Genomic DNA, 27361 nt, shown 5'->3' on the forward strand with positions numbered 1-27361 from the left:
GGCCCTAGGTGCAGCCAAAAACAAACAAATATTTGGAATACTTGGTATATATTTGAAATAAACCTTAAAGTCTATTTAATGATGAAAACAACTTCACTAAAAACTAATTAAAAACCCAAAATGACATTTTAGCACCAACTACTATAAACTCTTACGGTGTTATCTTTAACAGATACGCAATAAAATTTTACCAATACTGAATCATTTGCTTTTAGTTTTGAGAGTAGATAATATTCACGTAGTTCCAAATTCAAAACTTACCCAAAAAGGTATATAATAAAAAGTCTCTGCCTCTCGCCCCCTTCACCAGCCACCAACAGGGGGAAAACAAATAACACTAAAATATAATCATGGAATATACATTCTCAATCGTTTCCTGTGGGACCACAGGCATGGTAACACTTATACCACCAGAAATAACATTATTTTCTTTTTGAAATGGGATTATTTCAAAGTTCACAAAACAGAAAACATCTGGATGACAAGACACTCACACATGAATGCCAAAAGGGAGATCAAACGGAGTGTTAAAACATGACCAAGGAATACTGTGAGGAAACAATAAAATGAAAGAAAAATATCGGCTCCAGTTCTATTAAGTTCGCCCTGACCAACACATGACAGGAAATCTGCAGCAATGGAACAAAGGACAGAGTTACAAGTCTCAGTGCCTAGTTCCCAAATTAGTCACTGGAGCGTCAACAGCGCAGACTACCTCATGCTTATGCCTCAGACCTTTCCTGAAGACTGGCACCCTTTGTGGGATTCAAAGGAACATCTGAAGAATTTACAAAGAAAAACATCAACTGAGCACCCCAGGTCTTCTCAGGTACAAGGCTTCATACCTTCTGCTGTTAAGACTGAACCGCAGAGCCCCAATTACTAAGAGGCAAGATATTCAGCTAGTTTGCTGAGGAATTCTAGCTTTTACGTGTCCTTCCCCGCTTTCAGTCTGGCCACCTTAGTGCTTATTAATGCTCTCACCTGAGACGCCAAAGGAGCTCAGCAAAAGCGCAACTCCTGAAAGGCCCTTGGACCACCATTTCCCCAACTATCAGACCACCACGAGCGGCCTGGCACTTAACCGCTGCTGTATCCTGAAGTGGAAAATCCTCACGGCCACCGGCCTGTTGGCCCATTACCGATGATGAATACAAAAACCTACTCCTGAACTCGAAAGGAGTCGACAGGAGGGGATACAAAAGGTTTCCAAGGAGTCTCTTATTCCCAATCGCTTAGGACAACTGCAACTCCAGCTATATCCTTCACAATCCGACGTCAGCACAGTTTTTACTTTTAGGGGCAACACTAGGTGTAAGTTAGAAATGAGTCCCTGTGGCAAACGGGGCAAACAGGGGGAGAAAAGCCATATTCCTGCCACCTATTTCTTGCTGGCAAAGACCTCCTCTCCAAGAATGTAATCCCATTCTCAGCCTCCTCTGCAGCGAGGCTACAGGGGTACATAAAACAAACTCAGCCACTGAGATATATGGGAAGGTCTTTGGGGATAATTTCTGGTAGAAATTTTCTTCCCTGGTGGAATGAAAGGAAGGGAGGGAGGGAGGGAAAATCTGCATGAGGAGAAACAGTGCTTCCCTTCTCTTTTTCCACCTAATGCTGCTGTATGAGAAAAGCACGCTGAGAATCGCAGAAGCCATCCAATCACGAGGAGAATCATTATCAACACACAAACAGATGGAAGGTACCTAGGACTGCTGAGCTTAAAGGAAATTCTTTAGCACTACGTGAACAGTTTATCTCTGAGGTTCATTACATTTTTTAACTTACAGGTTAACTCTTTAGGGGGTGAGTAAGTCAAGGACCACATTCTGAATTGAAACTCTCAATTACTTAACAAAATTATAGCCCAGGAGTTCCCATTGTGGCTCAGCAGAAACGAATCTAGATACCCACAAGGATGCAGGTTCGATCCCTGGCCTCGCTCTGTGGGTTAAGGATCCAGCATTGCCACAAGCTGTGGTGTCGGTCACAAGTTCAGCTCAGATCCCCTGTTGCTGTGGCTCTGGTGTAGGCCAGTGGCTACAGCTCCGATTAGACCCCTAGCCTGGAAACCTCCATATGCTACGGGTGCGGCCCTAAAAGGACAAAAAAAAAGGGAGTTCCCGTCATGGCACAGTGGAAACAATCCAACTGGGAACCATGAGGTTGCAGGTTTGGTCCCTGCCCTTGCTCAGTGCGTTAACGATCCGGCATTGCCACGAGCTGTGGTGTAGGTCGCAGACTTGCCTCAGATTTGGCGTTGCTGTGGCTCTGGCATAGGCCAGCAGCAACAGCTCCGATTAGACCACTAGCCTGGGAACCTCCGTATGCCATGAGTGTGGCCCTAAAAAGACAAAAGACAAAAAAAAAAAAATACAGCCCACATTCATTTATGGAGTATTATATTCCACACACTATGCAAGAGAGCTTTTTGTGTGCGTTACTTAAATTATCAAAATTACTCCACAAGTTATTATAATTATGATCATTTTACAGATGAGAAACATGAGGCTCAGAAAAGTGGGTCTTTTTGGTCTTTTGGTATTTTTAGGGCCTCACCCGCAGCATATGGAAGTTCCCAGGCTAGGGGTTGAATCAGAGCTGTAGCTGCTGGCCTGCACCACAGCCACAGCAACTTGGGATCCAAGCTGCGTCTTCGACCTGCACCACAGCTCATGGCAACGCCCGATCCTTAACCCCTTGAGTGAGGCCAGGGATTGAACCCACAACCTCATGGTTCCTACTCAGATTCATTTCTGCTGCGCCACAACAGAAACTCCCTAAACTTCATTAGATTTTTAGCATGTATTACTCATGCATAATTTTTAAGACATAGATGAAATTAATTGGTCATAAAGTGGTCACATTCAGGCTTGAACTCTTCTGAACCTTTTTTTTTTGGCCACACCTAGGGCATGGATAAGTTTCTGGGCCAGGAATCGAACCCAAACCACAGCAGTGACAATGATGAATCCTTAACCGCCAGGCCACCAAGGAACTCCCCTGAATCATTTTTTTTAATCAGTCGTTGATACCCATGTTTTTCCACACAATATCATCTTTTGTGCCATCAAAAGCCTGGGCAATCCAAGATGTGTATTCAAACCATTATCTCTGGATTTTCTTCTAAGCTTGCCAACAGCTACTCTGTAAGGCCTGTGCATGAAGAGATGATGACAACTGCCTCACGACCAAAAGCAATTCTAAGATGTATCTGAATTTCAGAAATGTAAGAATGTAAAAAAAAAAAAAATGTACTTCTTAGAGTTAACAAAATACAATAACTTATCTTGTAACTTTGTATAAGACAATATCTCGTGGCTACTGATGGTGAGCACCTACCATACGTGGTATTTCACCTATTTCATCTAACTTTCACAGAAAAGCAAGGAGGCATTAACCTTATTTTCCATACGTGAAATATGAGGCTCAGAGAATCTCAGTAACTTGTCCTTGCTTACCCAGCTAATAGGTGGCAGAGCTGGGTTTCAAACTCTGGTCTGTCTTCAAAGTCCTTATTCTTTTCATTACTTCAGTGGTTCTCAAAATTTAGTGCACATAAGGATCATCTCAAGTGATTCTTCCAGAGTGGGAAAAATATTGCAAATATTGCATATATTTGCAAATCATATGGTGGATAAGATATAAAAAGACTTCTTCTTACAACTCAGTAAGAAAAAGATAAATAATCCAATTAAAAATGGGAAAAGGATTTGAACAGACATTTCTCCAAAGATATACAACTGGCCAAATAAGCACATGAAAAAATGTTCAACATCATAAGCTCTTAGGGAAATGCAAATCAAAGTCACAATATGACTTTGATACCACGTCACAATCATTAGAATGGCTATAATCAAAAGACAAGTTCCCATTGTGGCTCAGTGGGTTAAGAACCCAACACAGTGTCCATGAGAATGTGGGTTCGACCCCTGGCCTTGCTCAGTGGGTTAAGGATCCAGCCTCGCAGTAAAGGTTGCAGATGCGGCTCAGATCCAGCATTGTCACGGCTGTGGCACAGGTCTACAGCTGCAGCTCCGATTCGCCCCCCTCACCTGGGAACTTCCACAGGCCGCATGTAACAAGCATTGGTAAAAATGTGTAGAAACTGGGACCTTCACATATTAAAGCTAGCAGGAATATAGAGTGGTAACAGCCACTTTGGAAAACGGTTTGAAAGTTCCTCAGAAAGTTAAACACAAAGCTACCATACGACCCAGTGGTACCTAATGGTACCAGGTATATACATACCCAAGGTAAATGGAGACGTAAGTCCTAAGTCCATGAAAAACTTGTTCAAAGGTGCATTATTCATAATAGCAAAAAGTCTATCAACTAATGAATGGATCAATAAAATGTGGTAACCCATAGAATGGAATGTTTTTCTGCCATAAAAAGGAATGAGGCACTAATGCTATAACATGGATGAGCCCTAAAAACATTAGGCTAAGTAAAAGCCAGTCACCAAAGAACACATATTGTAGGATTCCATTTATACAGATTTCATTTCCATAAATAGAGAAAGTAACTGCTTAAGGCTGAAGAAGGTGATGGGAAGTGACTGCTAATAGGGAAATTGCCTTGTAGGAGGGTCAAAAAGGTTCTAAAATTAGGAGCTCCTGTCGTGGCCCAGTAAAAACAAATCCGACTAGGAACCATGAAGTTGAGGGTTCAATCCCTGGCCTCACTCAGTGCGTTAAGGATCTAGCATTGCTGTGAGCTGTGATGTAGGTCGAAGACATGCTCAGATCTGATGTGGCTGTGGCTGTGGTGTAGGTCGGCAGCTACAGCTCTGATGTGACCCCTAGCCTGGGAACCTCCATATGCTGTGGGTGCAGCCCTAAAAAGAAAAAAAACAAAAACAAAACACTTACATGGATTAATTGTATGGTAAGTGAATTATATCTCAATAAATCTGTTTTAAAAACCCTCTAGACCAGGTAAGTTCTAAGTTTCCTTTCTAGACAGTCTCCAAGACTAATCGAAAATTGAAAAATCATAGAGCTCTGAAGAAAGTCTCAGCGCTTCCATCAACAGACTTCAGAATCCAATCCCCAGTGACTCCCTTGAACCTACAGTTTAGAGAAGGTTAACAGAGCAACTCCTCACTTGAGGTCACTAGCTCTTCAGACATCTACAAAGAATGGACAGGTGCTTCTGGAGCCTGTGTTGATTTTCTAGAACATTCTGTGAGAAACCACACATAGACTCGGCCTTCTCTAATGTAAAGTTTAAGTATCTTTGCCTTTGGCTGGACTCATGTTACTCGTTTTAAAATCCTGACTCAAAACTGACTGACAGCTAACTCAATATGTGAAAAGTAAAAAATAAGAAAACAGGAGTTCCCGTCATGGCGCAGTGGTTAACGAATCCGACTAGGAACCATGAGGTTGCGGGTTCGATCCCTGTCCTTGCTCAGTGTGTTAAGGATCCGGCGTTGCCGTAAGCTGTGGTGTAGGTTGCAGACGCGGCTTGGATCCCGTGTTGCTGTGGCTCTGGCGTAGGCCAGTGGCTACACCTCCGATTCGACCCCTAGCCAGGGAACCTCCATATACTGCGAGAGCGGCCCAAAGAAATAGCAAAAAGACAAAAAATAAATAAATAAATAAAAAATAAAAAAAATAAAATTAAAAAAAAAATAAGAAAACAAATTATTAAGTTAAAATGTACTTTTTAATAGGCAAAATGTTTCCAGAAATGGGAGCCATAATGAGTTCCTTGGTTAAAAGCTTGGGAAATACAGATATAGAGGAAAGTACACCCGTTTAGAAATGAGCAGAAATAACCTAGAGCCCACCTCAATACAATTCACTTCAAACCCACTGTGCCTCGGTTTCCATTTTCATCTACTCAACAAATGTCACAGTATCCAGCTGCCTAAAATTCTATGATTTTTCAATATTATTTAACGATCTTCTAAAAATGTCTACTAAGAAAGTAGTTCTCATATCATGGGTCCCTACAAAGAACTTTCTTTACTAACTCTAGTTAGCACATCATAAGAATAAAAAATAAATATAATACATTAATAAATGAGATATAGGCTACAGTAGTTATATAGTACTTATAAGTGGCCTCAGAAAGCAGAGAGAGAATTAAAAAACAATGCACTGAAAAAAAGCTAAGTGTGCTTGTCTCCTGCTGACAGCAAAAGTCCACAGGAAACACTTCAGTATTAAACCTCCCCAAAGCATGGAATGTCCCTGATTAACAACAAATGAGGGATCTTTCCCTCTCATACTTTACTCCCAACACACCAGCTGCCACATGCATCCGTGGAACAAATGAACTGAAGAAAGGGAGGAGAGCGAAGGAAAAAAACTCTATCATAATTGGTCTCCTTTCAAAAGTCCAGAAGAAGAGACGGGGGAAGGGGAGTGGGAACGAGCTATAACCCAGTATAAAATTTTCCCATTTACAGCTTAATGTGTTGTGGTCTTTAAAAAAATTTTTAAAAATAAAAAAAAAAGACTTTTTTTAAAAGTCACAAAACTCTTCTATATCTATTTACTTCTTTATATGAAGAATAAAAAGCTATCTGCACTTTTTGGGGTGAACTCGCACTAATTTTTTTTGTCTTTTGTCTTTTCAAGGCCACACCCGACATATATGGAGGTTCCCAGGCTAGGGGGTCCCATCAGAGCTGTAGCCTCCAGCCTACACCACAGCCACAGCAACTCGAGATCCGAGCCACGTCTGTGACCTGCACCACAGCTCACGGCAACGCTGGATCCTTAACCAACTAAGTGAGGCAGGGGATCGAACCCACAACCTCATGGTTCCTAGTCGGATTCTTTAACCACTGAGCCACGATGGGAAGTCCACCATAGTAATTTAAATTGAGTGTTAACACTGGTGGTAGGGGTGCATCAGTGAGAAGGAGAGCTGTTGCCAGGATTTCAAGGAGGAAGGGGGAGAGCCCCAAAAAAGGAAAAGCAGGCAAGATCCTTCATAATATAATACATATAAAAATCCAAGTTTAGAGATTTCTAATGAATTTTTAAAAGGTCATTCTACTTGCTTAGACAGACCAGAAAAGCCAGGCTACTTCCTCCTCAAACAATTAATACCAAGAGTAGGCAATTTCCAACTTCCAATTCAATATTACCATGGGGGCAGGGAGCATATCAGAAATGTAATCTAAGGAGGTAAGAGAGTATTCTGCTCACAATCATATACGAATCAAGGGGTTCATCCCATTTATTTAACGCAAAGAACACACTGACTTCTTTAAAATAATAGAGAATCCATTAATCCTTGGAGCACCAACAATTTCTACATCAAAGCCACAGTACATTTTATTTATTTTTATTTTTTTGTCTTTTTGCTATTTCTTGGGCCGCTCCCGCGGCATATGGAGGTTCCCAGGCTAGGGGTCAAATCGGAGCTGTAGCCACCGGCCTACGCCAGAGCCACAGCAACGCGGGATCCGAGCCGCGTCTGCAACCTACACCACAGCTCACAGCCGCGCCGGGTTGTTAACCCACTGAGCAAGGGCAGGGACTGAACCCGCAACCTCATGGTTCCAAGTCGCATTCGTTAACCACTGCGCAATGACAGGAACTCCAAAGCCACAGTACATTTTAAAGTGCCTACATGAATCTAAGTAAAACACAAGCTCAACAGACATCACTACAGCCCCCTACAGAGCTTATAAAATATCTCACCTAAAAACAAATAAGCTGCATTTAAATATAACCAGTTACATTCATCTAACAATTCTGCCAGCTTAAACAAAGGACACAAAGACACAAAAACATAAGATTTAGCCTCTTGGAGTTCCCATCGTGGAGCAGTGGTTAACGAATCCGACTAGAAACCATGAGGTTGCAGGTTCAATCCCTGGCCTTGCTCAGTGGGTTAAGGATCCGGTGTTGCCATGAGCTGTGGTGTAGGTTGCTGACGCGTTTCCGATTCTGCATTGCTGTGGCTCTGACATAGGCCAGCGGCTACAGCTCCGACTAGACCCCTAGCCTGGGAACCTCCATATGCCGAAGGAGCAGCCCAAGAAATGGCAAAAAGACAAAAACAAAACAAAACAAACAAACAAAAAAAGATTTAGCCTCTGACTTCAAGGAGTTCACTTGAAGGGGGAAGCCAGATGTGCAAAATCAAAACTCTCTTGAGATCACGCAGAAGGTCAAACTTGCAAACTTAGCGGTAACCAGAATTTGCCAGGTGAAAACTGAGAGGAAGGGTACCAAGAGGCAAAGAGAAACGTACAAACAAGGACATGAATGTTGAGAGCACAATTAGAGAACCGGGAGTCCTGCGTGGCCAGGGCGGGGAGTAAAGAGGAAGGGGGCACGAGCACGGAACGGCAGCAACACGCTAGGAAATGGAGCCTGCAGCTAGGCTCCAAGAGGCCGTATATGCGATGGTAAAGTGTTTGGTCTTTATCCCGAGGAGCACAGAGAACCTGGTATGTAATAAACAATGTTATTAGAAAGCCAACTGGTGACAATGCCAAAGGCATTTAAAAGGAGAGACTGGGAGGTGGCAGATGTGAGAACACTACTGCAATAATCAGGATATCACTGCAACAATGCAAGTGAAATGAGATGAAGTCAGAAATAATACAAACACCACAGACAAGAGCAGCAGTAAGAATAACAACTTAGCAGTGACTGTGTGTCCATATATTTGACCATAAGCCAAGGTACAAGCAAGAGGGGACAGAGAGAAAAGATTGCAAACAAGAAGTCTTTAGGATAAAATCAACAGGACTCAATGACCACTGGCCATCCAGACCCCACAAAGGATCTTACGCACTAATTCTGCTTCTGAAACTTTATTACTTTCTTCATCTAGAGATTTCTACTAAAAATGCTTTCGTTCATTTAATAGATGTTAAAAACTTAATTTTTAACCATATGAAAACCTTCAGGTATCTTGCCAGGAATTACTGAGGTCTAAAAATGTCCTTGTGGCCATAAGAAAAACCAAAAAAACAAATACAGAATTAATTTTCAGTCAGAAAACAATGACCTTGGTATATTCGAGTTTGGATGAGTCTAAATTTATGTGCCTTAGTTAGAGACCCTGAAAAGACAGGCAAAGAGTAGAAAGAGTCATAAATAGTACCTAAATTAAATACGGAAGAGGAAAAAAGGAACACTTTACATTAAAATCTTTGGGCTATAAACAATTCAGCTATCCAAACACATAATTTTATAACAACATATAGGAAACACTTTTCTAAAACCAACATGAGGTTGTGCTCCACAGGAAAAACGTAATTGATGAGATTTACATACCCAATTCCAATTTAACAAATGTATTAATAAAGGGAAATAAGAATTGCAGCTACTGTTTCACATGCAAATCATCTTCCATCCGTCACAAAAATAGGTTTGCTGAACGATCAGTTTGTGTATAGGAGTATAAAACAGTGGTGTTTCTTTCAATAAAATGAGGCATGATGCCCTTTATAAAGAATGATACTGATTTTCACAATGCTGGCAAAATGTCTTATCTTTTAAATTCAAAGTTATCTTGACATGGATATAGGTACTCTTAATGATAAAACATCAAAAACACATTTGTCACTAAATTTACTGTTCAAAGACAAAATTATATTTGTCATGTTCTAATAAACTGTGCTGGTAGATAACCAACTGAGGTTGACTGGCTCACCCCCAGATATTAACCATTAACCAGGTGTCGGTTTAAAAATATGTGTGAAATCTCTAAGGTCAATAAATGTTACGATTCAGTAGAAAGATGATCTAAATAAGAATTTCTACTTCAGTAACCGTACTCTGACAAATTTGTAAGACTCTTGTTTTCTCATAGCAGTATGTGTAAGTTATGGGTTTTGCCACTAATGGAAAAAAAGTTTGTATTGTGTTAGTTCCAGTTATAATTTCTAGCTGAGTCAAAGCTCCAACGGCCTTAAAGCAGGAAATTCAAAAGGAAATTCCATCTTCAGTTCCTGGGGCTTGGGAACTCAAAGGTTCTTTTAAACAGAGATATAGAAGTTCTCAAACTATTTACTATAACCTTACCTCATATCTTCAAGCAAATCACATTCTGCTTGATGTTTGGCTTGAAGTTTTGTCATCTGCTCAACTTGAATGTTTTTCAGTTCTTGTGTAACTTTCACCTAAAACATATCATATACTTATGAGGCCTTACTGAAACTTTAACAACAAAAACAAAAAATCTCTTAAGGAAAATACTTAATACTCGTCAGAATATATAACTCTTGCTTGCTTCTCCCCTGAGGACCATAAATCCATTATGAGCCATCTAATTTTGTTTATGGCAGGTACTTAATGAAAAAACTACCCAAAAAACCTGAAGCTGAGGCTAAATGAAAGTATATGAGTATAAAAATTACAGATTAATGAGGTGCAAAATAAGCTGCCAGTCATTTCATTTTATGCACAAAGCTCAATATACAGTTAGGTCTTAGAGTTTTAAGAGTCTGTCATCTATTTTCTCCAAAAAGGATTCAGACATTAACCACCAGGAGAAGTGAGCAGAGTGTGGGTGGGAGAAGGGGCCATACGAATACCTCATATCTAATGATGGAAATTTTCACAATCATGAAATTATATCCTGAATCAACTATGTAAATGATTCCATAATGGCTTCAGAAAGCACACTCTCCGGATGATGCCCCGGACTCGCTGACAGCACATCAAATCGCAATCTCTTTTCTCACAAAGGAGAAAGCAAAAGTGACCTTCCAGCATATGCCGTGCTTTTCAGCCACCCCGGCAAGCCGGTCCCCATGGCGTTTTCACTTCAAACAGCTAGAACAGCACATGCAAGCCGGCCAGCGCCTCGCCAGCCAGCCAGGCCCGGATCCAGGTTACAGGGGGCCTGGAACCCCCACCGCCAGCTCGGGGCTACGGGAGGGGTGAGAGGACGTGTGTGAAAGGAACAGACTCCCTTCACTGGAAAACCCAGGTTGAGAATGAGAAAGAAGACGCAGCAGACACGAGTGAGTTCGGCATTCAGCAAATGTTTGCCCACAAGGGGAGGAGAGAACAGCCTCCTCCACCCAGAGCCCGGAGGAGACACTCAGTAACCTGCAGGATTAAAAGACAAGGACGCCGCCTCAGTCCCTGGGAAAACTGGGCAAGAGGGCAGTGAAAGAGTTCTGGAAGGGCAAAACGGAGGAGCTGCTGACACCCGTCACTCCCACCCCGAGCCCAGATCGCGGTGCCCACGCCACGCTCGGCCCGGTTCTCGCTCTCCCGGGGGCAGAACCACCACCTTCCTCGCACCCGAGTCGGAGGGGCGGGGCAGGAATAGGGAAAAGAAAGGCAGGCCGGTCCATGCTTCATTGCTTGTTCTACCCTGGGGTCGGGTGACCACTGCAACTTCTTCTCGGTCGCCCCGTGGGAAAAGTGGGCCAAACCTTAAGGCTAGGCTGGAAACAAATTCCCTGTAAATCTGGAAACCGGCAAGGGTGGAGACAGGCGGGCGGAGGGCTTAAACCTGGTGCAGACTAAACAATCACACAAGCACCAGGCTCCGCAAAGCTGCAGGGGCTCCCCCACCTCCCCTCGGCGCAGCCCCGAGAAAACACTTTGCAGAGAGCAGCACTGCCATGCGCGCTCACACACACACACCCAAATGCACAACCGAAACTCCAGGGCAATGTCGAGAAGGGGGTCTCCGGCGCGGTCGAGGGGACCAGCCCGGGTCGCCCCTCCGTCGCGCCCCCCGCCAGGAGCCGGCGGCAACTCAGTGACAAGCCCGAGACGACAGCGGTCACAGCCCCTGGCGCAAAGGGGGAGGGGGCGCGGCGGTGGCCCCAGCCGCGTTCCCTGCGCCCATCCCCTCCCAACCGTCAAAGACCCCCAGCTGCATCCTCACCTTCCTCGGCGGCGGCTGCATGATGCTGAAGGGACATCAATCCTCCTCCGGCGGCGGCGTTGGCGAGGCAGGGAGAAGGAGAGCCGAGAGGAGGGGGCGGCCCCGAGAGCCGGCGTGAGCGGTAAGCAGCGCCTGAGAACCAGCACTCGGCCCGGAGGGAGCAAGGCCGGCGGACGGCAGGAGGACCCGGGTCGCGGGCAGAGTGTAAAGAGAAAGAGGAGGAGCGCCGGGAAGGCCTGGGCTCCGGCGGCCCGGGGGGTGTGTGAGGCGAGGAGGCGGGGACCGCGAGGGGGCGGGGGCCCGGGAGCGGGGGCGCAGGGTCTCCCAGCTCGCGAGCAGCTCGCGACGAGCGGCCGCGTCGTCCGGTTCCCGGCCGCCGAGGCTCCCCGCCCGCCGCCCGCTCCGCGGCTCCTCGGACGCGGCCCCCCTGCCGCTACTCAGGCGGCCCGGCCCTCGCTGGGCCCAACGCCCCCGCCCGGCCGGGGGAGGTGGAAGGCGGCGCCGCGCTCTCCGCTTCGCTTCTTCCACTCAGGCCGCGGGAATTTCCGGCCCCAGCGCGCGACGCAGCGCCCCACTCCGGCGGCGGAAGGGACAGCTCAGGCCGGAGCTGGATTCTAGGGGCCGGGCCAGGCTGAGAGGAGCGAGCGTGGCCGCGGCGCGGGGCTCCGGATCGCGGGCCGAGGGACGGGGGAGAGCTAACGGATCCATCGGCGACTCAGAGGGGTAGAAACGCGACCGCAGCCCGAGGGCCCCCCCCGTTCTCTCCGAGAATGGCACGTTCCAGACGCCTCCTGGCCCCCCTCCCCCACTCCGCGAGCCGGCCGGGGGCTTCCCGCGCGCTTTCCCGCCCGCCCGCCGCGGCGCGCCTGCGGTCGGGGGCGCGCACGTGGGCAGGCGAGGGCTCTGCGCCGACGCACGCGCGTAAGGCGCCCGTGCCTCCTGCGGGCGGCTGAGACCTGCTGAGCCCGAGACAGAGAGAAAGAGCGAGAGTGTGTGTTGCTGTGGGGAGCGGGCAGCATGTCTGTATGTCTGTGGCAGTAGGAGAGTCCCGTTCTTTGCTTCATCTCGGCGCTGCAACACCCCCCCTCCCTTCCAGCGGGATAAGCCTGGCCGGCCAAGGCACCAAGGGGCGGGCGCAGACAAGTCCTTTCGCGGCTGCTGCGGGTGCCTGGTTTGGGCGGGAGCGGGGACGTCTAGTTGCCCTGCGGAGAAAAAATTGCCTCTGCTGCAGGGCCTCTAAGTCATGAGCACAGACTCTGCGCTAGAAGACCGCGAGGTCGTTAGAGCCAGGACCTCCATTTGAGGCCGGAGGAATGGAGACTCTCTGAAGGTTACACAACAGGACTAGACTGGGTGGGTAACTAAGCGTTGCATGGGTTATAAAACAGGTGCAGATGATAACCATGAGGAAGAGTAGAGGAGGTGGCAGGATCAGTGCAGGAAGCCCTCGAATGGGAGTCAGGATGCCAGTTCGATCTGCCTGCCCCTGATTGGCTGGGCGAGCTCAGGCTCCCTCATCTGCCAGTGAGGACGCTCATCCAGGCAGCTCCCTCCATCCCACCTTACTCCTCCATCCAGACCATCAGAGGTTAGGACTCTCAGTCTCCCTTGATGTCCTTAGAGGAATGAAAACACCTCTTCCGGAGCCTCTAGGTCTGGGTGAAGGGCGAATCAGAGCACCCCAGTTTTATCAGAAGTTGGGGTCTCAAACACCTGTTCTCAGAAGAGTAGTCAGGCAAAAGAGGAAAGTGAGTGAAGCCCTAGAAAGACCCGAGGAACTTGCCCAAAGCCACTTGGCTAGGAGTTGGGAAGATGTAAACCTAGATTGTTGGCATTGTTGGCCTAGATTCTTGTACAGGAAGGTGATAGAATTAGAGATACGCTAATAATTAGAGTCAGGTTAATCTAGGGCTGGGTAGGAGTTGGGAGACCAGACTTGCTGTTTCTGGTTTCCTCGAGGCCATTCAAAAGTGAGACCTTCCCCGGAGCCCTCAGTTACTATCGGGCAAGGCCTGGGGCAAGAGAACAGGTGGTGGAGGCCCAGCTCCCTGACAGCTGTGGGGCCAGCAGCTAGAGCCCAAGCTGGGCTCTAGTCTCAGCTCCACCATCAACTTAATATGAGGCCTTGACCTAGTCAGTTCACCTCTTTCAGCCTTCATTTCCTCACTTGTAAGAAGGGGAAATAGTGCCAGCTTCACAGGCGTTTTGTATTAATTAGAACTTCTCCTACCACAGGGCCTTAAATGCTCGCTGATACATCATTTATTCAAAAAATATTTGTCAGGGTCCTGCTTTGTGCCAAGCCTTGGGCCAGGCACTGGGGATACAGAGGCCTTCACCATGACTGAATTCCAAACTAGTCCATGAATGGTCTAGTGGGGGAAGGGTAACAGTGCTTTCCAAACCACAGGCACTGTCCTGCACACAAAAGGGGCTGAACAAAGATTTGCTGAATCCTAGTCCTGGGTGCAATAGTCTGGCCTAGAAATTATGCCCCCTTCACCTCCCTTCTCTGGAAGTGAGCCCTGGGCATATCAAGGTGCTAGATGTTAAGAGACTTGGAAATCAGCTTCTATCCGGATCTGCTGCGCCTTCTCTGGGCCTCAGTCCCCACCTGCAGAGTAAGATAAGTGAATGAGCCTGGAACTTTCCAGAGCTGAAGTCAAACCCTGGGGCTTTTTGTTGTTGTTGTTGTCTTTTTGCTTTTCTAGGGCCGCTTCCTGCAGCATATGGAGGTTCCCAGGCTAGGGGTCTAATCAGAGCTGTAGCCAAAGGCCTACACCACAGCCACAGCAACACAGAATCCGAGCCGCGTCTGCAACCTACACCGCAGCTCCCGGCAACGCCAGATCCTTAACCCACTGATCGAGGCCAGGGATCAAACCCACAACCTCATGGTTCCTAGTCGTATTCGTTAACCACTGCGCCACAACGGGAACTCCCCTGGGGCTTTATTTTAGGGAATTAGGAGAGTACCCTACAGTTGACTTACCTTTACTCTGAAACCAGCAATGGCACTGTGTTTCTGGAATGATTTCCTTTAGAGGGGTTATTGAAAAGCCAAGAGGCAACACCAAATGGGCCTACTTGCCTGCCAACTGCTTTCTCAAAAACGTGGTTTCTTTTAAAATCTGTTTACTGTTGACCAAGTGCTTTTTTCCAAACCCCAAACTTTTATGTTACTTTTCTGAGCTAATCTTGACTATAATCCTATAAGAGAGCATTATTTCCTTTGTTTTCCAAGTGAGGAGCCAGAGGTTCAGTGGAGATTAGGGATGAATTTGGGACTAGAACCCAATTCTCCTATTTGCATCTGTGAGAACTGTTTAAAGGAATGGGAAGCGTTCACCTAAGGCAAAAAGCAGACTTGGGAGAATACAATCCATATGTTCCCAACTCCACAGGGATGGAGAAGAGGGTTGCTGTGACACGTAAACCTGACTTAAAACACCCCCTTGACCCAGGCCGGGGACTCCCAGAGCCTTACAGGCAAGCACTGTGTTACCAGTAAGATCTCTTGAGATTCTCTGGGGGAAAGGCCACAGAGCTTTCCTGTGGCCACCGAGCAGCATTCACTGTGGCCCCAGAGACAGAACTGGAACAGACCTCAGCTGCCTCTAAGGGAGGAGGTTTTCCAGGCAGAGCCACCCCACCCCTGCAGCTGTGCAAGCAGGCGCTGGCTCCCATCCATCAGGGAGGCCAGAGATGAGATTCTCACCCACCCTGGGCAGGAGTGAATGACAGCTGCCATTTCTTTTGCCCCTTCCAAGTTTCAAGCATTGACCTAAGGGTGTTCTTTACCTTGTTTCTAACCCTCACGACAACCCCTAATGCTGCATATGACCCATTTCAGATTTCACAAACTGAGGCTCAGACGTGAAATGCCCCACCCAAGGTCACACCGCTAGGTCAGGAGAGCCAGGCCTGGCCCCTGGCTCCCTCTGGCTCTGAAGCTGTACTCTCCCTCCAGCATGAGGGCGGCTGGGCAGTCTCTCAGAAGGAACGTGATTCTAAGTTTAAGTTGGAGCCAGGATTAAAAATTGGCCTGGAACAGATAGACGAGTGGGCACTGGAAGATGAGCTCTTCCAACATTCCACGGGGCTCCTGGGAGAACCCTCTGGAATGCAAAGTATGCGGCCGCCCTTGAGCACGGCTAGCATGCGAATAGCACCCCACCCGGGTCCAGAGTGGGTGTCCATGACCCACTGGCACTCCATCCAAGGTGGCCAGCATCCCACCTGCCCATCCTGCACCAAGGCCCCCTTACCCTCCCACAGCCTCCTCCACTCCGTCTCTGTCATCATCCCCCACTTACATTGTCACAGGCTGCTCAGGGATAGCAGGTGCTCACTCTCCCCTGCCTGAGCTCCACGGAGCCGACCTGGGGTGCGGCTGCAGACAATGCAGTCTGTGCCCCCCCAGTTCGCCTTCCTTCTGCCCTAGTCACCGTCCACCCCCACAGCACCTCCATCCCACGCCCACGTGCACTGGCCTTTGCTCTGGCCTGGGGAGATGCCTCAGCACAGCGCGCTGGTCAGCCTGGGGTAAGAAGGCACCTGTCTCTCCCACGAGTCAGTTCTGCAGACAGAGGATCACAGCCCCTGGAAGATCAGCAGCCGCAGGAAGAGGGCAGAGGCTCTCCCTAGGACCCAGAGTGAGTTCAGGGCAGAATAAGACCTTGGATTCAATCCAGCATCACTCAACAAGTCCCTTATTCTGGGCTCAGCTTTTTGTTTTTTGGGTTTTTTAAAATTCATGTTTGGTTCGTTTGCTTTGCTTTTCAGGGCTGCCTCCTTGGCATATGAAGGTTCTCAGGCTAGGGATCAAATCGGAGCTGCAGCTGCTGGCCTACACCACAGCCACAGCCACAGTCACACCAGATCCTTAACCCACGGAGCAAGGCCAGGGATTGAACTCACAACCTCATGGATATTAGATTCGTTTCCACTGAGCCACAGCGGGAGCTCCTGGGATCAGTTTTAAGCAGGACTTTGGAGTGAGACCCAGGCCCTGTACTCCAGCAGCTCCCAACCTCAACAAGGGAACCAAAGGTCACATCAGTGAGTCCAGGACACGAGGGTCAGCCCGTGAAAGTCACAGGGACCCAGATTGCCCCAGATGGTAACAGGACTGGAAGGCCAGCGGTGAGTCCCTGAGAGGCAGGCACTGGGGCGAGGAATTACCCTGCCAGCTGGTGGCCCTGTCGGGAAGTGTTCCAGCTTGGGGTGGGAGTGAGGGACGTTCCCGGGGCTACAGTAGCAGCTCACAACCATATGATTTTGACATCAGGAGACAGGAAACCAAGGTTCTCACCGCATCTTTGTCAGGCCGAGTGTGACCTTTGGCACATGGCAGATTCTTTCCTATGTTCCTCCGGGGGGGCGGGGGGCATAGGTTAAATGCAATTACAGGGACATGGTCTGTAAAGGGCTGGGGAGCTCTGTAAGCGAGTGACTCCCCAACCCTGGGATACAGCAGGAAAGGCCCAGTGACCCCCATGTGGGACACTGACAAGGGCCTCCCTCTTGGAGCTGCACTGTGATCACAACTCCGGAACGCCAGGACCCAAAGGTGAAACAGATTTGGGTAGAGGGGTGACATCACAGGGATTTGGGGTCAGGCAAGCCTGCGTTACATGTGATTCCTCCTCTCGCTGGGTTTGGGTTCTTGACCAAGTCTTGAAACCTCTTTTAACTGAGTTCCCTTGTGCACAGAAGGGGAATAATGACTCTGCAGAGTCAGGATGCGAAGGAAGTGGGAACGTCTCTCTAAAGTCCTGCCGTCGGACTGGCCCCACCATCACGGGGCCACTCTGCCTGCAGGTGTTTTCAATTTCCCTTCATCTTATTCTGGGTTTGTTTGCAAATGAAAAGAATAAAAATGCACTGGAAATCAACTATAATAAAAAAACCAAACAAACATTTTTTAAGTAAAAATAAAACACAAAAAGAGGAATTCCCAGGGGAGGAGGTTGAGCCCAGTTACCGTCCTGGTTTTGTCCTGACTCACCACGAGGACCTGGGAAGTCCCTGCCCTCCCTCGGCCTCGTCTCAAACACCCAGGCTTCCTCCAGGGAGTTTTTGCAGAGCCCAGCCTGGGGGTACTCGCCCAGCTGAGCTGGGGGATGGCCGTCAGGTCGGGACCAGGGGAGGGGGATGGCGTTGTGGGGGAGGGACGGCACGATGGGGAGGTGACAGCTCTGTAAGCCGCGTGTGCGCTGACCTGTGGAGGGGGAGACCCTGCTCAGCTTAGAAAGCCTGCTGCTGCTTTTCCCAAAGCCTGCCCAGTTCATGCCAAAACAAAGCATGCTTGTCTGCTTCCTGCCGGAGGGCACCAGGCCAAAATGAGTGTCCTGGAGGGCTGGCAGATGCCCTGGCGTCCTGCCTCCTCCCTGGGCACCCGCCCTTCCCAGGCAGTGACACATCCATGCACACGCCAGTGTCCTGGGGTCCAGGCGAGGTTGGCGAGGTGTGTGGAGAGGAGCTTCCCCAGGACCTTGACTCCCCCCTCTGGTCTCCAGCCCTCTGAAAGGGACACCTCCAACACCTAAACCCGCCTGTCATCCCAGGCCAGCCTTGGGCTCAAGATGGCATCTGACTCTCACCATGCTGCTGTGGGCAGAGCAGGTGGCATCAGCATGCTAGGAGCTGCTGTCAGTTGCTATGGGAGGGAATTCCCTGGCTCAGGAAAGCTTTTCCAGCAGAAGGGAGCAGGTGGTGAGTCTCCCCGAAGAGGCAGATGCTGCCAACACCATAGGCAGAGCCAATCCTGGGTAAGAAGCATCAAATCCACCACCCCCTTCTTTCTGAGGCTCGTCTAGCCTGGGTGCGGTAATAATAGCTTACACTTTATAATAGCTACCATGTGTCAGCACCTCACATAAGTAATCAATTTCACTCTCACAACCGCTTTGAAGTCGGGAATATTCTTAGCCCCATTTTACCCAAAGATCCCATAGCCAATAAGCAAAGTGAGGTTTGTACCCAATTAATCAGGCTCCAGGGTCTGAGCTGTTAACTGTTCTGCCAACCTGCCACCAGAAGATGGTATTTCCCCTTAAACCGTGTTCCACATTTGGATGTGGCAAGATGCTTGCCCTCGTACCCTACAATCCAAGCATTTTCCCAGACTTGCCCGAGCTGAGCATCGCCTAGAGGTGCTTATTTAAAACACAGTACCTTCATCCTCTGCTCTGAGGATCCAGCAGTCTTCATGTGGGAAGAAACACAGTGTCTGAGATGTGGAAATGGCCCATAAATATTTGCTAACTGAATGGACTCCCTGCCAACTGAATGGACTCCCCGCCTTCGCTGAGCCTCTGCTCATCAACAACACGGAGCTAGTTGCAGTTCCCCACGCTGCCCCAGCTCCAAGTGTGGCTGTGTGTCCAGCGGATGAGTGTATCTGCACAAGCTTTGCTTGCGTGTGAGGAGTTGTTTATAAGCGCTCCCCCTCCGCTCCCACTGATGGCTGCACTGGTGACAGCTAACATTTCTCACGTGCCTCTGGGGTACCAGGCTCAGCTCCAAGAGCTTTGTCGCTGCTGATGCATTGATTCCCGCAACACCAATTCTCCTGACTTTAAGGATGGGGAAACTGAGGCTCAGAGACGCTAAGTAACTTCCCACGGCCACACCGTTACAAGTAGGATTTGAACTCAGGTGATCCTACTCCAGCATCCAGAGAGTCACCCCTCTGTCGTAGCTTCTGAAGTCACCCAGCCCCTCCTCTTGGGAACTGGGCTGCCAAAGTTTAATTGAGCAAATGATTAGTGCAGCGATAGAGGGAATACTAAGTGAACAGGAGCTCTCACACTGGATGGAGAGACAAGCTCTAGAATCGCTTCACTGGTGTTGGAGCCTGAGTAAGAAATTGCAAAGCGCAGAAGCAAAGTGCTGCGGTCATTCCTGGTGGGGAAGGCTGCCTCTGTCTAAAAGAGGGCCCTGGGAGGCTGCTGCCTGGGAAGTGGGCCCAGCTGCATGGGAGGCGGCCACTCCCAGGAGAGGAACAGTGAGGGGGGCCAGATGGGGCCTGAGCCATGTTTGGGAACAAACAGCCTGAGTAGTGAATCCTGGGAAATGAGCCTACAAAGGTGAACTGTGGCCTTCAGTGTCCCGCTTGGATATTTGCTCCAAATTTGAAAAGTGATAGCCATTTGTGGTGTTTATCACACTCCGTAAAGGCATGTGCATTGCCAGTCCCGACCTTCCGTCAGTGCTCCCCCGCGCTAGAGGGCTCTGGGAGGAGGTCTTGTTGTCTCTCTGTCCCCAGCACCTAAGGACAAGGCGTCCCGGCTGGATGGATTTGAAGGCCTGAAGACCCAGAGGTTGCCCCACAGTGGCACGTTAAGCGTGGGTGGCCCGGCCTCAGAATAGGAGACCCAGGACAGCCCCTGAAAGCCATTGTCTGTCACTCACACGCTGCACTGAGCTTGGGACCTCACTGCTGCTCCTCCCGGGGGTGGGGGGGGGAGGCCTGTGAGTGTGCAGACCACAAAGGGGAGGCTGGGGGCGGCTAGAGCCCCAGGCACCTTGGGTCGGGTCACACCAGCTCGGGGCCTTTCCTCCTACCCGCTAGGCACACAGCTTGGGGTCTCAGTTAAGGGCACGGGTCAAGTTCGAGATCTGACGAAGCGGTTTGCAGCCTGGCTCGGCGGCTTCCTAGCTCTGTGCTCCTGAGCGCCTCCTCTGCCTCCTGCATGTGTCCCACTGGCCTGTGACCCTGGCTCTCACGCTCTCTGTGCCTCGGGCACTGTGCCTGTTGGGATGTTACCCTGGAGAGGCTCGTGGCTCCATCATTCTCTAGGGTACCCCACGGTGCTGTCCAGGCGGCAGCGATCTGAGTGTGAAGGTGAAGCTTGGTGTCCTCTCTCTGCGGGGGTCAGAAACCCCTTCTCCAGCCGGCTCTGACCACAGAGAAAGGACTGGATCAAGGCCACAGAGGCATCGTTCCACCTGCCTGACCCTTTTTCAGGCATGTCTGGGGATGGCTGTTCTCCACGTGCACCCCAACCTTACCCTCAGCCCTGCCACGGTGCCCCAGGAAGCTGATCCCTGTGGCTGCATCCCAAGGCCCCCTTGCCAACGGGCTTCTGCTTGGGCTTGGACAAGGACAAATGGCAGGAGACTGGACGACAGGAAGAGAGGTCAGGCTACTTCTCCCTCTGCTCCCTCGCTGCTTTGGCGCCTCCCCCACTCTCCCCTCTGTCCCGCTCCAGCCAGGCAGGCAGCCGCCCCCTCACTAGGTCCAGGAGTGTGACTCCTGCCCCTCCTTCAGCCCTCCTCTCTGGCTGGGTGCCTCACCGTCTTCTGTTTGTTCCCTTAATCTGCCCGCACCCCCACACGACCGTCCCTTCAATATGTCTCTTCATTAGAGACTCCCCTCACTAGTCTCTTCAATGCTTCCTGCTGGCCTCCTGACTGCAGCACCTCCAGCATGATGCTAAGTGAGATAAATCCGAGAAAGAAAAATAGGATATCACTTATACATGGAATCTTAAAAAAAAAATACAACTAGCAAATGTAACAACAACAACAGAAAAAACCAGACTCACTGATATAGAGAAGAAACTGGCAGTTACCAGCAGGAGAGGGAGATGGAGGAGCAATATAGGGACATGGAGGGAAGAGATTCAAACCCTGATGTGTAAAACAAGCTATAAAGATATATTGTACAACACGGGGTATGGCCAGCATTCTATAATAAGCGTAAGTGGAGGAGTTCCCTGGCAGCTCAGCAGGTTAAGGATCTGGCATTGTCACTCCTGTGGTTCTGGTTACAGCTGTGGCATGAGTCCATTCCCTGACTTGGGAACTTCCGCATGCCATAGGCAAGGGGAAAAATCCTTTAAAAATTGCGAATCATCATATCGTACACATGCAATACATAAAATTGTACCTCAGGGTTCCCATTGTGGCTCAGTGGTAATGAACCTGACTAGTAGCCATGAGGATGAAGATTCAATCCCTGGCCTCACTTGGTGAGTTTAATATCCGGCACTACCATGAGCTGTGGTGTAAGCTGCAGATGTGGTTCGGATCCCATGGTGCTGTGGCTGTCGTGGAGGCTGGCAGCTGCAGCCCAGTTTCAACCCCTGGCCTGGGAACATCCATATGCTGCAGGTGCGGCCCTAAAAAGCAAAAAAACAAAAAATTCAAAACATTGTACATCAATTATACTTCAACGTAAAAAAATTGAATACAAAAAAATATATAGAGGACTCTTCACCTAGATGTGCCTGTTTGGCTCTCTCAGGTTGAGACCAAAGACTCAACCAGCCTGGCCCGTGAACAGTCTCCCATGCACCTGCTCTAGGCAGATGGGTGCCACTTGGCTTCTTTGAGGGCCCCAGGGTCTGCTTCTGACTTAACTGTCACACCTAAAAGCACTTCTGTGGGCAGAGTCAGAGGAGACAGGGCCACCTGCAGCCAGGTAACAGGGACAGGAGGGCTGAACCAAGACCACCAAATAAGACGTGCCTCGAGACAGAGCACGGCCATGGCACCGCGCAGGCAGGGAAGGCGGCAGGGCTGTGGGAAGTCAGGAACCTGCTTTGCCCAGAGAAGGCTCGCTAGAGGCCAGGCAGGGCCTGGTCCGGAATCCTAGGGTCCTGGAAAGGCAGGGAGGAGAGGCTCATCTCAGGAGAGAGCTGAGCAAAGGCTTGGCAGAGGAAGCGGGATCCCTGAGGGGCAGGGGCTTGGTGGGCCACACAGAGGTCCGTGGCAGGTGCCTCTTGGCCTCCGGGGACACGGCGCCCGAGGCCGCACTAGCCTGGCGCAGGGCTTCCGCCCGAGGCCAGGCCTCCCACGTTCCACACAAGCTCTCCCACCTCCCTCTGGACTGAGCTGTCTGTCACCCCAACCCTTTCACTTCCTTACTGACGGCACCTGCCCAGACCGCAGCCCTGGCAAGGCCCCGTTTTCTGTTCTCATTTCCTCTACACCTCTGTGGGCTCCTAACAAAGTTTCAATTTCTCAAAAAAAAAAAGTTTCAATTTCTCAACAGGGGTTGGGCCCCACACTGACCTAGGTGCCTTCAGTCTTGCAATCTTGTCGCTGCCTCTGTGCCATGATTCCCGCCTCTCCCCCTGCCCAGCTCCGCCCTGTGCTCTGCCCTCCTGAATAGCTCGGCCAAGCCATTTGACTCGCTGTTTTGACCCAGGCGCTCCTCTGCTCGAGACCCTTCTATGGCTCCCTCTGCCCTGCCCATGGAGCACGGGCTTCTTAATGTGACATTCTAGGCCTTTCTCTGCCCAGCTCCTGCCAGCCCACCCAGCGCGTCTCTTCAGTGTATTTGTTCCCCAAAGAACACACACATGCGCTGTGTTGGAACTTGTCGGGTTCTTCCAGCATCTTCACCCTTCTGAACCTGCCGTTCCCTCTACCTTCAGCCTTTGCCCCCTTCTCTGCCTGATAGACTCATATTCATCCTTCAAACCCCAGCTCAAAACTCCAGCTTCTGGAAAACCTTTCAGAATGAATCCCCCTGCCTCGGGGTCTCCATAGCCTTGTTCAGACCTTGATGACAACACTAAGCCCAAGCCCACTAGGCTTCGATGGTGTTGTGTCTTTTTTTGAACCCCCCCTTCCGTTTCAGTCTCTGGCCCCGCTGGACCGCTTCTTAGCTATGTGACCTTGGGCAAGTCACTGGAACTTCCTCTGAGCCCCAGGCTGGATTAGATGCTCTCTGTTGACAGTTTTTCAGCACCCACATGCACATCAATAATCGTGATGAACTGTAATTATCTCCCACTAGGCTGTGAATAAGCTCCCTCTTCTGCAGGGGCCTCCCCCTTCCCCTCCCCCGGCCCCTCCCTGGGCCCTGGCCCGCGTGGGCCAGGGCTCTGGACCAGAGAGCAGGCCTACACCAGGCCTCACCTGTTGCTGTCCCATGGGCTTTCAGGGTGGAAGCTGCCAGATGCCCAGACAGTTTTACTTCCCTCCTGGCTGCAGAGCACCGAGAGCAACTGTCAGCCTTCAAGCACTTCCGTCTCGCTCAGAGCCAGGCTTCCTTTTCACCCCTTCCGTAGGCAGCAAGCCGACCGTGGCCGCAGGCTCTGTGCCAGCTCCTGGGGAGTTTTGTTTCTTCTTGGAAGCCAAACTCAGACCGCTTGGGAGGTGGACTCCCCCTAAGCACGGTCTCCCCCCTTGGGGGTTTGCGGCGGGAAAGCCTGATTACCCAAAACACTCGGAGGTTGGAGTCTTGACCTCATTTGACCTGTCCAGCTATAGAGTGAAAGGTTTCATATGAAGAAACTCCTGCAGACTCATAAACCCTCAGAGCCCCTGATGGAGCCTGTTCCTTTTACAGATGGGGAGCCCAAGGTCCAGAAAAGGACTTTCCCAGAGCGGAAGCAGCCATGTACCCAGGGGCTTTTATTTTTAAGGGAGGGCTGACCTGAACTAAATGGTCCCATCTGTGTTGCTTTTAAGTGCTTTTGCCTGCGTATTGTTGTCTTGTTTTTCTTTCTCCCTTCTGTTGTCTCATCAGGTACTGTTTCTCTCTGCTGCCTTGGTGATTGCCTGCTGCCTGCCTGCCTGCCTGCCTGCCTGTCTGCCTGCAGCAGCAGCATCCTCACACCCCAATTAACCTCTACGCCGTCTGCAATCATCGCCAAAGGTGTAAAACTAGTGTGTAAAATGTGAGTAAATAGGCCCAGATCAAGTGTTTGAGGAACATCTTTGGGACATCCAGGGCCCTCTAATGCCTAGGGTGCAGTTTCTGTGGCCTTCCCTCCAAAGAGAGGAAGATCTAGCCGCAAAAATGGGGTCGAGAATATATCCTCACGGTTCTTTATCAGGCCTCACCAGCTCACACTAAGCCTACATGTGCCTGAAGGCTGCCTCTGGTAGGAAGACGACAGCTTGGTAGCTTCATATTCTCCAAGGCTGAGAGGGCCATGAAAGGGGAGGCAATTCAACCCCAAGTCGGATTCCGAAATCACGGCTTCCATCTATTTTTTTCTCTCCCCAACCTGTTTTGAATTCACACCAGAGCTGGTGCTGGGTATATGAGCGCCAACGGGGTCTCGCCTTCAGGAAACTCACCAGGGGGTGAGGAGAGAGGCGCAGAAAGCATCCGCATAAAGCGCATAAAGCATCTTCGACAGGGACCTCCCCTTCCCCTCCCCCAGCCCCTCCCTGCCCCCTGGCGTGTCCTGTGCGCAGGTGACCAGCTGTCTTGGGGAAACACATGCTTCCCAGTGACCTTCAAGGATGAATTCACCAATAGAGTGAGAGGAGGGCTCTGAGGAGCTCGCTCTATTCCCACCCGGTGCCCGAGGTCAAGGAGGCCCCGCCGACGTCAGGCTCCCCGACTTCTGCACAACCTTTTGTCTTTTCCCAGGCTTGGTTCACTCCCTTTTTGGCCAATGAGCTTCTCATGCCCTTCACCTTGGAGGACCCTGCACTGGGCCCTGGGGCTTTCTGGCCTTGGGGGGGGCCCCCAGCCTGGTGGGGGATGGGCTCATGGGGAGCTGATGACCCCACAGTGCGGAGGGGGCATGAGGGAGGGAAGGGCAGACCTGGAGAGCCGGCCAAGGCACCTGAGCCATCCCAGGAGGTCAAGGAAGACTTCCTGTAGATGCGCACCCTCCAATCTGCCACGGGGAACCACTTCCAAGTCTCCGCACATTCTTCTAAGGTAGGCCTGATGATCCCCACTATAGAGATGATAAAACTGAGACCCGGAAGAGGTCAATGCCTCACCCAAGGTCACACGGGTAGTACATGGGGGGTGAGGTGGGTGTGTTCACTCCTGGGCACCCAGCTGCAGAGTCAGAAGTGGCCCCGCTAGAAGGGCTGGTCCAGGGGACTGGGGCCAAAGGTAGGATATTAGAGGTACAGAGGGAAGGGTAGAAGCTGGGAGTCTGGTGGTACCAGCTAGATATGCCCTCTCCCCACACACCGTGGAGCGAAGGAGACAGGTATGTTCTCCAGGCCATCAGGTCATGGCATTTGGACACCGTCTCATCCAGCCTCATTAGACGGAGGCTCTGAAGGTCCTGTGGCTCAGCGGTAATGAGCCCGAATAGTATCCATGCGGATGTGGGTTCGATCCCTGGCCTCACTCAGTGGGTTAAGGATCTGGCGTTGGCGTGAGCTGTGGTGTGGGTCGCAGACGTGGCTCAGATCCTGCACTGTTGTGGCTGCGGTCTAGGCCAGCAGCTACAGCTCCGATGTGACCCCTAGGCTGGGAACCTCCATATGCCACAGGTGCAGCCCTGAAAAGCCATAAACAAACAAACAAATAAACAAACCGAGGCTCATCCAGAGCAATGGATGAGGACACACAATCTCACAGGGACAAGCCCTGGACTGGAGCCCAGAGGTTCTGAGCACAGCCCTGGCTGCCACTACATCGGTTACCCCAGGCTGCAGGTACTGACATGTGCTCCAGATTGGACACTTCAAGGACCACGGGGCTCACAGGCATCCTCCCCACTGCTGCTGTCAGGAGCTCACAGCTGGATTGGGAAACACAGATCCAACTTATGGACCTGGGCTCCCGGCAGTATGTGGGACGTGGGGCCACAGCAGGCATGGGCAGAGTGCCGGGGAGTGGCACGGGATGACCTTAGTGTCACAAGGAGCCTGGGCAAGTCCTTGGGCCTCAGTTCCCTTGTCTGATCCCGGAGGGACTGGAGTCCGCCGTCTCTGAGGTCTCTCGTTCAGGAAGCCAGGCCTCTACCCCCGCTTGCCTTTTAAGGTGGGAGGTGGGGCTGGGCCAAGTGTCTCGTGGGCTGGGTGGTGGGAGGCAGAGGAAGTGGCTTGAGTCAGCCCAGTTGCCCGTGTCAGGTCTGACCCATCACCAGCAGGGAAATCACAGACCCAGTGCTCAGACGTCTGGGAGCCGCTGGGCAGTTGAAGTATTTTTAGAAAGCTACAGGCAGACATGCCCGGAATCCTGGGCGTTCCAAGCCAAAGAAGCTGGGAGGCCGGCAGAGGCTGACCTAAAAGAGGTGGCCCCAGGCCTGGCTCTTACTTGGCCAGGGTCAGCAGCCTCCTCTTCCCCGGAGGCCAGGGCAGAGGCCAGGGCTCAGGCCAATGGCGCTCAGCTGTGGTTCCCCGATTCGCTGCCTCCTGGGTGGTCGGGGGCAGAGCTGTTGCAGGGCCTCCGGGAGAGGCTGCGTGTCGGCAGCGTTTGGCTCCATTGAGCCCTTCAGCTAGTTCTTTCTAGCTAGTCTAGCTGGATGGACGCTTTCTCTGGTCCAGACGAGCTGCTGGGACCCTGAGGATACAGAATGGAAAGGAGGCAACTCTGAAGCGGCTCAGATGCATTGGGGTGACGGGGGCTGGAAGGGATGGGAACACAGACAGTGATAACATCTTGAGATCACGTTGGGGGCCGCTCCGAGGGGGCCTGTCCATTTCCCAGGGCTGCCCCCAAGGACCAGACGGTTATCTATGGACAAAAAGGGAAGCTGCCAGCCAGGGGCAGACTCTGGATTGTAACCAAAGGATGCTCATCGGTTCTCTCTAGAGCCACGCCTTTTCCTCTTGCATCATTTCTGAAAGACGATGTCTCAGA

General features: G+C 50.5%; 1 protein-coding gene across 2 annotated transcripts in view; it reads right to left on the bottom strand.

Annotated features, from left to right (window-relative positions):
• Positions 1-12254, bottom strand: part of FCHSD2 (FCH and double SH3 domains 2) — a 247331-nt gene extending 235077 nt beyond the window's left edge. For both annotated transcript variants that reach the window (XM_047752651.1, XM_047752652.1), the window contains exons 1-2: positions 11833-12254; positions 10008-10105 (exon numbers count right to left, since the gene is read on the bottom strand). In XM_047752651.1, coding sequence (XP_047608607.1) covers positions 10008-10105; positions 11833-11853 — 119 coding nt within the window. In that variant the 5' untranslated portion in view covers positions 11854-12254. The remainder of the gene's footprint in view (positions 1-10007; positions 10106-11832) is intronic.
• Positions 12255-27361: the final 15107 nt, after the last annotated feature.

The sequence above is a fragment of the Phacochoerus africanus genome, chromosome 11 (assembly GCF_016906955.1).
Source record: "Phacochoerus africanus isolate WHEZ1 chromosome 11, ROS_Pafr_v1, whole genome shotgun sequence".
Classification (NCBI taxonomy): Eukaryota; Metazoa; Chordata; class Mammalia; order Artiodactyla; family Suidae; genus Phacochoerus; species Phacochoerus africanus.